The sequence below is a fragment of the Lissotriton helveticus genome, chromosome 5_1 (genome assembly GCF_964261635.1).
Source record: "Lissotriton helveticus chromosome 5_1, aLisHel1.1, whole genome shotgun sequence".
NCBI lineage: Eukaryota > Metazoa > Chordata > Amphibia > Caudata > Salamandridae > Lissotriton > Lissotriton helveticus.
Window position 1 is genome coordinate 2,037,069,194 of NC_136065.1, and position 12,261 is coordinate 2,037,081,454.

A 12,261-nucleotide genomic window follows, 5' to 3' on the forward strand; every position below is an offset into this window, starting at 1 on the left:
ATTATCTCTTTCCGTCTGTAAGTTTTTAAACGAGGCTGGGTTCCCGTCTTGACATTGCCCGACCTAGGAGAACTTGATCATGCCGCTGAGATTTTCCTGGCGAAATCTGTGCCATCGGGCATAATCAAACGTGGTGGTTCTGTCTGGCCTGTCTATGTAAGTCGGGTTCTTCTCTGTCTCGCGCCTTTTCTCGTACTGTCGGTCTGTCGTTCCTGTCGGTCCTCTGCTCCTACTCACGCTCAGTAGGGTCGGGCATTGGGCTTTCCAGTGTCCGACATACCTACAAAAAGCGCATTGGTCTGACCCTAAGTCTGGTCGTCCTTGGTATAGTGTCGGGGGGTAAGTTGTGGGTAGCGGTGTCCTGGGGTTGTCCTGTCGGTATATTTCCCTACTTGGTTTATCCTCGTCTTTTCTCTGTCGTTTCGTAGCCTCTCTGCGCCACATACCGAGACTGTCGAGCATAATTGGCGTCGTCTTATTATTTCGAAGGGCTATTTCTAACGTTTCTATTTTATCAAGGTCAAAGGATCCTGCCAGTGGCCACTGTTTGTCTTGGCTATCTTCGGTATACCTGTGCCATAATTTATTATAAGCTATGGTGACTAACCCATAGTTTATGAACATGTCCTTATTAGGGGTGCCTTCTAGTGGAGCCATATGGTCCACCTCTAACACCCGGTCCGGGCTAAACAGGCTATTTATCAATGGGGAGAAGACAGACATGACGGCTCGTAACGAGGGACTAAAAAGTCAGCACTGCCTATCTTATCACTAGGTGCAAAGACTAGACAGAATATTTCTATTCTACGTTGTTTGCAGGCAGTGAATACCTCATGGATCCAAAAAAAACCAATAGACCAACAAAATAACAATGGGGAGAATGAGTAGGACCGCAAAGATCTGCGTTACCTACCCTTTTCACTATCTGCAAAAAGGATGGTCTCTTCCCTGCTTGCAGACAGAGAATCTCCAGGAAACAATAGTTTGTGAACAACAGTTTAGTTTCAAGCAATTATTGAGTGGGGGAGAAAAAGAATAAGCACGGCTGCTACCCTACTTATCCTCCACTGCTTGCAAAGGGAGAGAGAGCCTGTTGCTTCTCCGTTTGCAGACAGTGAATCTCTAAATAAAAATAAACAAGGCAATACTAGTATTTTGAACAATCAAGCGATCAAAACAAATTTCGCAATTAGTCGTGGCAACACGACCTTACCCGGACCATGTGGACAGTTTCTTGTCTTCCGAATCCAGCGCCCGATCGTCCTCTTTTTCTCGTATTTCTCACGGCACTCCTGATGGTTCCCAGTCAGGACCGTAGATCACTCGAGAGAGGTCTGTTCGGAACTAGTGAAGTTCGGATGATCGGCTGCCAGACGAGGGTCTATTGGGCAAGAGCTCTCCCGATCGTTGCAGTCGTTCACTCTGTCGTCGGGACCTCTCCCACTGGATCCACGAGTCGCTGATGGGCCCCACGCTTGGGACGCCAATTGTAAAAACAGTTTCAATCGGGTCGGGGACAATCGATATTTGCCCGGCGGTATTGCCTCTGTGACCCTCTAGTCATTTAAATCAATGAAGAGGCAGGCGCTGGAGACTGGAAAGCAGGAAACAAGGTTTTTTATTCTCTCCGGAGGAGAACACAACGAAACGGACAGAAGGTATCGTTCTGAGGTGCTCTAACTTACGTTTGAGGCCTGGCCCCTTATATACAGTGTTTTATGGTTTTTATTGCAGTTTACATATATGTGACAAAGCTTTGATATACGGAAAGACATACCCGGAATCCCCCTTTGGGGCCCGTTCCCACACACATTTACAGTTGAAATCCCCACCCTAATCACAACAGGTGATGAGCATCGCGCAGCTGGATAATCCGCCGAGTCACGGGATGTGGGGAGTTTGATTGGATCTCATGGGGTGGGGGCTTTGATCAACCCGGGGATTTCTTTGATGGGGGAAGCTTTCTATTGTACGGGGAGGGGCGAGGGTGGTATCGGCAGAGCTGGGTGTCGGCTTGGGAACGGGGAGGACAAAACGGGCACACGGGGAAAAAGGGGGGTTTGCATCTAAGGGCCGGAGATCATGAAAGGAAAGCAGGGAGGTGTCGCGCTGGGAACAGGATGAGGGCCGGGGGCAGAGCAGCGCCGAAGAGGGGTTTATGACTCAAGGCAGGTGCAAGCAGGGGGTGGTCAGCGGGCAGGCTTAGCGAAGGCAAAGGGCTATGTCAGGGGCCAGCGGCATGCAAAAGGGTTGGTTCTGATCGGGGCATCTTAAAATGGCGGGCGCGCACGACAAAAGTGTGGCATCAGGGGAAGAGGCAAGATGGCGCAGATAATGTTCACCAAAACGCACTAATTTTCCACATCTCCCTGGAGTCGGTCGTGTATCCCACATGTGCCAAAACTCTGAATCTACCCCTGGCTATGAAGGTGCAGTGTGTGCCCTTAAGATGTGTTTCCTGGAGTAGGGTACTATCTGGATCTACTCTTTTAAGGTAGGAGTTCACAAGCCCTCTCTTGACTTTGGAGCCCAGTCCGTTAACGTTCCACGTCAGGATACTAACTCCCCTATTGTCCGTTCGCGGTGTCGTTAGTGTACTAGCCATTCATGGATGTGATAGGTCACTGGGGCTGCATTCCGTCTTGGAAATGCGGTGTAAGGCCTCAAGGTGTGTAACTGCTGCTTCTCGACTGCTGCCCCTGCCCCCCAACTCCCCCCTCCCAGTCCCCAGCCCGAACAAACGTAAAGATCCCCTTTCCCCCCCCGCCCCACCTCCCTCCCTATCCAGTCCCATCCCATCACAAGACAGAACTGTCCGTAGGAGAAGGCCTGTCGCCCACCCACACATCCCTTCCTTTAAACCTCTCCTAGTACCCCCCTTCCACTACCGGGCCCGGAGAGTGATCAACAATAACAACTTATACAAACAATGAAAGTATATAACAAAAGGGGCGAGTCAACTTGCGTGCTTCCCATCATCGAGCTGCACATTCAATGTCCCAAGCCGTAACTGTTCATGATCTAGAGTCCTGGGTCTCTGATTCGGGCGCGCTGTGCTGCACCGACCCGTCTTGCTCCAACACTCTGATCGCATCCACTAGTGGGTGAACAGATTGACCCTCTTCCTCCCTCTCCTCCCCGCCAGAGGTGCGGCTCTCAAGTTCTTCGTCCTCATATCCTTCTGAGCAAGCATTGGTCCGCAGACATGCGAATCTCGAGCCCGTCTCTGTCCCTGTTCTCGGGGAGGCCGATCGCCCCTTCCGTGTTCCTCCCGAACCGCAATTTCGATAAGGTGTCGCCGAGTTTTGTCTCTTCGCTCTCCTAGAGTTCATCCTCCGGGTCTTCGGCAATTCCCACTGAGGTACATTTCGCAAAGACCTATCCCTCACGTCCCGTCCGACGGCCTCCCTGCTGTTGAGTATCGGGCGTTCCTCCAACCACTGCCAGGCATCCTCTGGATGGGCAAAGAAGAGCGATTGTTCCTTGTAGAACACCTTAAGTTTTGCTGGGAAGAGTAGCATGTAGGAGATCTTCAAGTCTCTAAGTTTCGCCTTCACAGCGTCAAAAGAGCGGCGTTGCTTTTGCACCTCCTGACTATAGTTCGGAAAAACCATGATGTGCGCATTCTCTAGGCGGATCGCCCCCATTTTCCTCGCTTCCCGCAGGATCAGGTCCCTGTCTGCGAAATTAAGGAAGCGCGCAATGACCGGTCTCGGTCTCGCTCCTTCCGGTGGCTTTGCCAGGAGGGCCCTGTGTGCTCTCTCGATAATGAAGTATGGCGAAAACTGTACCGCCGGGAAGGTTTCCAACAGCCAGGAGTGAAGGAAGGACACCATATCCGTCTTTTCAATCCCTTCCCTAAATCCGACAAAGCGTAGGTTGTTGCGTCTCGCTCTGTTTTCCGCGTCATCAACCTTCCATAGGAGGTGACGATGTGATGCCTGTAGCTCAGCCATGTCCTTTCTCAGAGTAGTAATCGAATCCTCGGCCTCGCCCATACGAGCCTCCGCAGAGGTCACCCTGTCGGATAGATTTCGGAAGTCCTGTCTCAGCAGCGTCACTTCGGAGCCCACTTTGCCTATCTTGACCTCCAAGGCCGCTCGGGATTCCTGGATATCGGCTCGGGAAGCCTGTATGGTCCCCATCAGAAGATCGGTGTCCGAGCGCACACCTGATGCAGCCGGGGGGGATTCCGCCACCTGCCTCGGGCGGCAAAATTGTCCATGGGTCCTTGTTTAGGCGCTTTTTGTAGGGGGTCTTTCTTCCCCATGATGTACAAGGCAGTTGGTGTACGCACGTGGGACCAGCAATGCTTCACCTTGGCACCTGGGCACTGGCCGCCGCCTGACGGGCCAGTCGTCGTCTCTATAGCACACCCGGTGTTTCAGGGGTCGAGGAGCTTCCCAACCCGCTCCGCACGAGTCACTGTCGGCTCCTACTCTCCCCCCGTGGTGTGCGGATACTTGGTGGGGAGTGCCCGGAAAAACCCCTCGTCCACCCTCCTCCAGCTTTCTCCCTTTAGGGCTGTGACTGGCGTTTCGGGTCTCGGCACCACCTGTAGCGACCCCCCGATGTCCCGGGGAGCCGGGGGAAGCAGGGAGGGCCCGCCGAGTCTGTCTCCGATGCGAACTAGGGTGCAGACAGGGACCGCGGCCGGGCAGTCGGCGGCCGTTGTGTGACTCTCCCTGTCCGGTGTCTTCTGCCGTTTTCCGCGGCCCTAGGGGGGCAAGACCGTCTGGCCTGGTCAGACTCCTGGCCTCAGGGCGTCGGGGTCTTCGCAGGATCCGATGACGGGACCGGGACGTCCCCTCCCTCAGCTCGCGGCTTTGGCCGCCATCTTTGTGAAGTTGTAGCTTCAATCTCAGGCCCACTGCGTAGCCCCCGGGGTCCCCTCGCCGACCCTCCTCCTGGTGCGGCCGTCACCACCGCCACCCTATATCTCTCCTCCGCTCACCGCTTGGGCCCCCAGACTGGTGGCTCGATGTTCCCGCAGCTCTCTTTCTCACATCGCAGACGCCCCTTCCGCCATCTTGGGTAGGGAGCGATCATTCACTGGGGCCTGCGGTGCCGCGACTTGAGGATGTCCCGGTCTCACCGTTTGCCGCTGTCAGGGCGGCACTCTCCGATTGCTGCTGCGGGAGCCCACCGCCGGATCTAGAGGTCGGGTGCTCAGCTTTACCGGCGATGTTCGGGCGTCGCGGCCGCCATATTGCCTCCGGCCGGCCGCGCCGATCCGTGCCAAAAAGGTGAGTGGATCGGGTGTTTCACGCCACTACACCGCTTGGTGCTTGCCTCTGCTGGGTCCCGCCTCGTCCTGTTTCCTGCACGGCTGATTTGGTGGCTTTTTGGGTAGTCGGAATGTCGGGTTTGGAGCAGCTCGCAGGGAGCTCCGGCGCGGCACGTCTTAACTCGCCATGGTGTTGGCCACGCCCCCGATCACAGATAATTTAACCCATTATGCTAAATTGCCAGTAATGCTCTTCAAACCGATTACATTTCTGGCTGCTGCACATTTTTTAGTTCTCTGGAATATTTCAACCTTTTCTGGAGAGTATTGGAAGTGTGCAGCCATCACTGAGCACCTCATGCTAATTGCTTAAAATATCTTTGGTGCCTTCAACAGGATTTTTGCAATAGTGACCGGTGATATTTCCCAAAAACTCTGATAAAGTTCTAAATATTGGGAAAGTAAAATCATGGACTTCCTGTTCACTGCATACTGTATTTTCTCTAAACGAGAAATTCTTTGATCTCTACTGAGGCACTCAATATGATTTACAGGAATTCAACCCAAACGATAACTTTCTATGGCATTCTGCCTGCCCAATTTTCTGAATGTCTCCAGGTCTGGAACGATGGTGTCCACAAACTCCAGACCCGATAATTCCAGGCCTGGAGACACCAGCCCCATTAAATGCTGAATGTGCTGTGTGCGATGTTGTTTGTTTTTTATTTTTTTAGATTTGGTATGGTCCTGATGAGAACCCGACGCACTGTTGGGTTTGAAACGCGTCGACCCCCTGTTCCCTAGTTTTGGTTCCCTTGTCAAACAAACTGCTTAGCTTCATTGTTTTATAACTAGAGTCACTTGGACAGGACATGTAGAGAAGTTGATGACCTTGAATCAGTTCTACATTTCATTAAAAAATACTGATGTTTTGTCGTTGGACTTTTGGGATCAGGATTGTTCTCCACCAGAGCTGTGGATATACAAAATTATTTACCATTCGCTCTGGTGTGTGTCTGTTTGGATGAGATGAGTGTTTGATATGAGTGTATGGCCAAATTTGTATGAGGTATGTATGAAGGGTTGCATTGAATGTTTTGTTGGTGCCCTGTGTTTTGTATAAAAAAAAGTTTTTTGTATATAGTCTTACTTTTCGGTTGTCTGTATTCATTTTTGTTTACATATGTATAAAGTAATATTTTGTAAATCATTGTGATAGGAAGTTGACAAATAAAACAACGAATGACATAATAAATAAAAAACGCGGACTTTTATGTTTTGTTCATAGGTCTTGGTTGAAATAGGGTATTTTTGAGTAGTACTCAGTACTGGCATTTGTTATGTTTTTTTGTTTTAATGTGCTGTGTGCAGCAGCAGAGCCCATCCCCCTGCAGCAATGGGTTGAAGCCTGACCAGACACTTTCGAGGTGCTCAGATTGAGGAGAAAGTATCAGCAGACTCATCCCCAGAAGCGGGAACAAGTGCATGGGAAAGGACCTGGGAGTCATGCAGATCCTTGCAGTCTTTCATCAGTACACAGCGAAACGTTGTATTCATTGGAATTTGGTGGTGGATACAGGCCGTAATCTGAGGTTCCAGTACTTTGGTATCCCCACTTCAAATGATGTCACCTTGTTAATGAGAGCCTAAATGGGGGAACCTCCTTAAGTATGGAAATGGCATTGGCTTGTCATTGTTCCCTAGGTTTGAGAATTATCCGTACTGCGGAGCATCCCTTAGCCTGTCGGTACCCCACTTCTGTACTCCCCATGTTGACAGTTTCTCTCTGGTGGTCTTTGCCCCCTGTTGGACTGTAGCATCTCACTTAACACTCTTTCTGCCCTTTTAATGTATGTATACATCATACAAAGGTGGACACAGTACTCCCTCATGACATAAGAAGCACATGGGCATGAGGCACAAATGTGAAGGGAAGTGCCTTTTTCATCTTTATAGAAGGTTTCTACAGAGAGAAAATCTAGCACAGGATTACACAAGCACCTCGGATATCGAGGGGTTAACAAGTTATCTACAAAATTACCAGTGCTGATGTGATGCTGTGGAAGGGTCGGGAGATGCATGTACTATATCCCGTTCACCCCACACATGCTCCATCTCTTCGAAGATTAGTGTGTATGAGCTCATCCAGTCCAATATTCCTCTGTTGTTGCAGCTCTTTCGGATGATGAAGAGGAAGAGTTTTATGACGAAGACTCAATCGAAGCAAGAACAAACTTCCCTGAGAGCTGGCTGTGGAAGACAGTGAATGTGAACAAAAAACACACGTAAGACTGATTGCTAAGTGTGGCCATTTTAACCTTTTACATTCCACTTCAAAGATCTCCACCATTGTGCAAATGTATGGTGACTAGTCAACAGCAATGTCGTCAATGACAACACATTCAAACTATGGCCTTATTGCCCAAAAACAACACCCCCACTCGCTCAAAGTTTGCATTTAGAGGTCCTCGCCCATCATCTTTGACAACACCGTCTCCTTTCCAAACTGGTTGGTGGCCATGATCAATGACCTACTTGGTGTGTAGTTGGTGTGCCTTGTATACTTACTCATCACCTTCTAGTAACTTATCTTTGTCTACTGTAAAAAAAAAGTGATCATTCTGGAACTAATGTATCCATACAAGGGAAGGGGCACCATTGAAAGTGTGTGTGTGTGTGTGTGTGTGTATGTGTCTTTGTTTGTATGTGTATTTGAATTAACATTCCTATTCATACTTCTTTGTTCCCCCACATCATCGCACCACCACTTGCATCTCTGAGCCACCATATTCTCCTCCACACCGTTCAATAGGTAAACCAATGATCTCTGCAGCGTGGTTCAATAGTCCACACACTTTTGTGTTTCTTAAATAGCTGTGAAGATTCAGTAGAGCAATGTGGAAAACAATCAGAATCATGCTTTGGGGCTACGCTTTAGTGGAAAGAGGAATTCTTCAGGTGCTAAGATCTGCAACTTCTATAAAAAGCAACAATATTTCATCTTTTTCATCTCATTGTCTCTAATCTGTCAATAAAACACCTCTCTTGACCTGTTCCTCACCCCTCTCATTACTCTCAGTACTCTACACTTTAGCTCTCCACTCTCTACGTCACCTCGCTCCCTAGCTCAAGTCTCTCTCTATTTCACATCTCTTTCACTACTTCATCTTTACCCAACCACTTTCTCTATCTTGTTACCAAACCTAACAGTTTACTCCCTTATATATTCACCTCCAGCTGCCCTTCCTTTGAAACTCTTTTCACACTACCTTTGTCATTACCTCTCTTATTCTACTTCCACCAATTTTCCTCTATTATTTCCTTCTCTAAATATATATTTCTCCTATCACTCTCTGTATCCACCTCTATTTCACTCCGCCCTCTTTACATCTCTTCTCTCTTCCTCCCTCCCTGTATACCTCTTCCTACCTTATTTTCAGACTCCACCTCTTTGTCTACTTCCCCCTCTATTTCCTTCTTTATGATAGCACTTCTGTCTTCCTCAATTGCCTCTCTACTTAACCTTTCCTTCTTTACCACACCTTTCATTCCATTCTCTCTATTACAGATATCTACTTCTGCTTCTTCCATCCCCTATATATAACTTGTCCCACTCTTTACCCTCTCTCTCTCTATCTCACCCTACTTCTCCTTATTTAGCTCTCTCTGCCTCACTTTAATACCTTATCTGTGTAGCATTTTTTTTCCTACCAGCCTCTTCTTCACCCTTTCTCTCTGTATCTTTCCTTGTGGCTACTTCACTCTTTCCACTTTACCTTACATATCTCTGTTCTCACTTGTCTCTTCACCTCAGCTCTGTCTTTAACTCAGCTCTCTCTTTATTTCCGTGCTCTTTATTTTTCACCTCTCTCACTGTACTGCTCTTTTTACCTCTTTGTTCTTCTTTTGCTTCCTCTCATTACTTTTACTCAATCAATCAGGAAGTCACTGTCTAACAAGAGAAGTGTACATAGAATGAGGAGAGGAGGGACAAGGAAGGGGAAGGGAATTAAAGAGAAGATTCAGATTTCACCTGCTTTGATTCTCACTGTTGCAGCATGGATGACAACTGTGAAGGGGGTATATTTGTGGTTACGGAAAAGTTAAATTAAAGCTACCTTTTCAAGTCGTATATCCATAATTTGTATTTTAATACAATATATCTGTCCACAAAATATCATCAAAGTCATTTTTCCATGTCTTTCCTTTAATGGGGTGAACGTGGTTTGTTAGGCACGGAATTCCATATGAATTATTATTGCTAGAAGACAACAAATCTAGAGTGAAGCACAAATAAGAAAATAACTTTATCATCACGTGTCCAAGATTTTTTTCATATTATTTGGCTGTGCTTTGTGTGACACAGTTTCGTGTATTTCAATTTTGCTTGTCATCATGAGGGCTGTAATTAGCTAAAAGTGGATAATAAATTCATAATTGTCCTGAACAGTGCCCAGAAAATGTCATGCCCGAAGCCCCAAAAATTGTTCAACCTGTATGATCATTAGTCCCTTATGTTCTTAAATGCAGCGAACTCTCTTCCCTTTTATTCTCCGAGATCTGCTCTGTACCTTGGGATTCACATTTCCAATTTATTTATTTGTTGATTTGTTCCATCTACTTTTATATTTCTGGCAACAGCCAGTCAGAAGGATCACTTTTACAAACTTGTATTCACATCCACTCCACTACATTTGGCTGTCAGCACTCATTGCTTAAGTCCCCACTACTGTTGCATGCACCCTCTGTTTAGTCATTCACTCACTCGTTCACTTATGAATACTTGCTTATTCATTCATGTATTCCTCTGCTTAGTCATTTGTTGTAGTGGTCATTCACTTCTCTACATTCACATCTTCAAGCCTACATTCATTGTCTTATTTCCCCAGTCATTCGCTATTCCATTCATTCACTCCTGGACACTTGTGCATTCATTGCTCTAATCACGTGCTCACTGCTGAACTCATTTAGTTCTGCACATTTATGCATTCTTATTGGTATTCCCTCCTTCACTGCTGCACACCGAAGCATTCATTACTGAACCCAGTGCAGCATTCACTAGTGGGTGCACACATCCACTTCTGTATGCTCACTCATTCATTACCTGCTTCACACTTAGATTCATATAAATTCACTTTTTCCTTCCTGTACTAGATTGTTCGGTGCAATATTTATTCACCCTGTACAGTTAATTTGTGTACTCAACATTATTTAATGTACACTCACAAATGTATTCCTTTACTTAAGACATTACTACAATGAATGCCTGGACATATAACGCTCGTAAATGAGTCAGCACATTATTCCATACGTGCCCTCACTCACCCATCCATTCATCCACTCATTAACTCGTTTTTTCAGGCACATATACACACACTAAAATCACTGGTCAATGCAGAAGAACTTTAAAAAGTAAAATGGCAGACCTAATGTCTTTGCCAATGCTTGTTTGGGTTTCGCCTGCCGAAGGCTGCGCTCTGCGCAGCTTTTCAGCGCAGGTGAAATCCTATGTCGACAATAAGGAGTTCTGGAACGTCCCCCGGCTCTCATTGGCTAGCTCCATAAATGGAGGCTAGCCATTGAGTGCCGGATCTGTCCGTCAAGGCCGGACCAGATTCGGTGGCGTTCCTGAGATTTTTTCCCTGGGCGGAGTTACGTTGTTTCCCGTTCCCTCCCCTTTCACTGAAAGTGATTTCAGATGCGATGTCCATTCCCGCCCCCTCCGTGTGCCTTTCCGCCCCCCCTCGCTGTCCTGTGCACGTTTCCCGCCGTCCGTGTCCTCTCCCGCCCCCCTCCCGCCGTTCGTGTCCTCTCCCGCCCCCCTCCCGCTGTTCGTGTCCTCTCCCGCCCCCCTCCCGCCGTTCGTGTCCTCTCCCGCCCCCTCCCGCCGTCCGTGTCCTCTCCCGCCCCCTCCCGCCGTCCGTGTCCTCTCCCGCCCCCCCCGCCAACGCCAGCAACCACCCTTCCCACAAGGCTGTCTGGTGCGGTCTGGCAAGAGAAAACACACAGTGGCGCTTTAGCTGTGGGATAGTGGGGGCCTTTAAGTCCTTCTTTAGTTGCGGCGCCTCCTCCCTGTCTCGTTGAGCGCGTCATTTCCTGACAGTTCATCTCTACGGCTACTGGTGAAGATGGCGGCGCTGTGCGAACCTGCTCGGCTGGAGAGAGGTAAACACTGTCCCCGTTGACTCTATTGTGTAGTCAGGGGGCTCCGTTCTCGCAACTCTGGCTGCCTGTCGCATTTAGTGCCTGTTAATTATGACAATGATCTCAGTGTTACAGTCGCAGCTGGTTTGTTTGCATGGTATTAAATGGGACGACCCAGCCACTCCGGTCCCTGCAAGATATTAATTCGAAAAGGAGCCCTGGTGGGTACCTCGGCTACTGGCATGTTTTGACTCGATATCAGAACGGCCCTTGGTCGGCTTATTTGCGTCTACGGGACCAAAACAACGGAGAGTATCGCCCGTCCACCTGTATTTCGATAATCCCCGAATTCTAACAACTAATGTTATTCATTTGTTAGGTGGATAAATGTCTTCATTGGAGATATGAATGAGAGGTTCTTTACAATTTGTGTTAAGTCATACGATTCTCACATAAAATGAATACAGTGTGCTTAAAATAACTGAGAGACGACAGAGTATGTTAAGGGAGCGCTGTCACTCTATATCCCTAGAAAAGAAGGACCGTTTGTCTCGTAAATCTATATTAGCAAGATAAAACGATGCTCATTGTGTCAAGTTCAGGGTTGTTAGATGGGGTCAGTTGGGCTATTGCCATATAACTGTCAACGTAGTACACCTTTGTTTTGTTAAAACATGTTTTCTCTCTAGATTGCTGTGGAGAATGTGGAGATTAAAAAAATCTTATCTGTGGGATGATATTGTTATGCTTAGTCACACGTCAGACGTATGGGTTTTCTGGAAAACTAATCATCAATCGCAGTACCCATATTTTGATCAACAAGGTCAATAATACATGCTTACTTACATAATTCTAGTTTAATTGCATTACTTGTTGATTCAACAGATTGA

General features: G+C 47.9%; 1 protein-coding gene across 1 annotated transcript in view; it reads left to right on the forward strand.

Annotated features, from left to right (window-relative positions):
- Positions 1–12,261, forward strand: part of LOC144756224 (complement C4-like) — a 1,111,910-nt gene that overhangs the window by 521,463 nt on the left and 578,186 nt on the right. Inside the window, exon 18 of the mRNA XM_078645841.1 lies at positions 7,401–7,512. Coding sequence (XP_078501967.1) covers positions 7,401–7,512 — 112 coding nt within the window. The remainder of the gene's footprint in view (positions 1–7,400; positions 7,513–12,261) is intronic.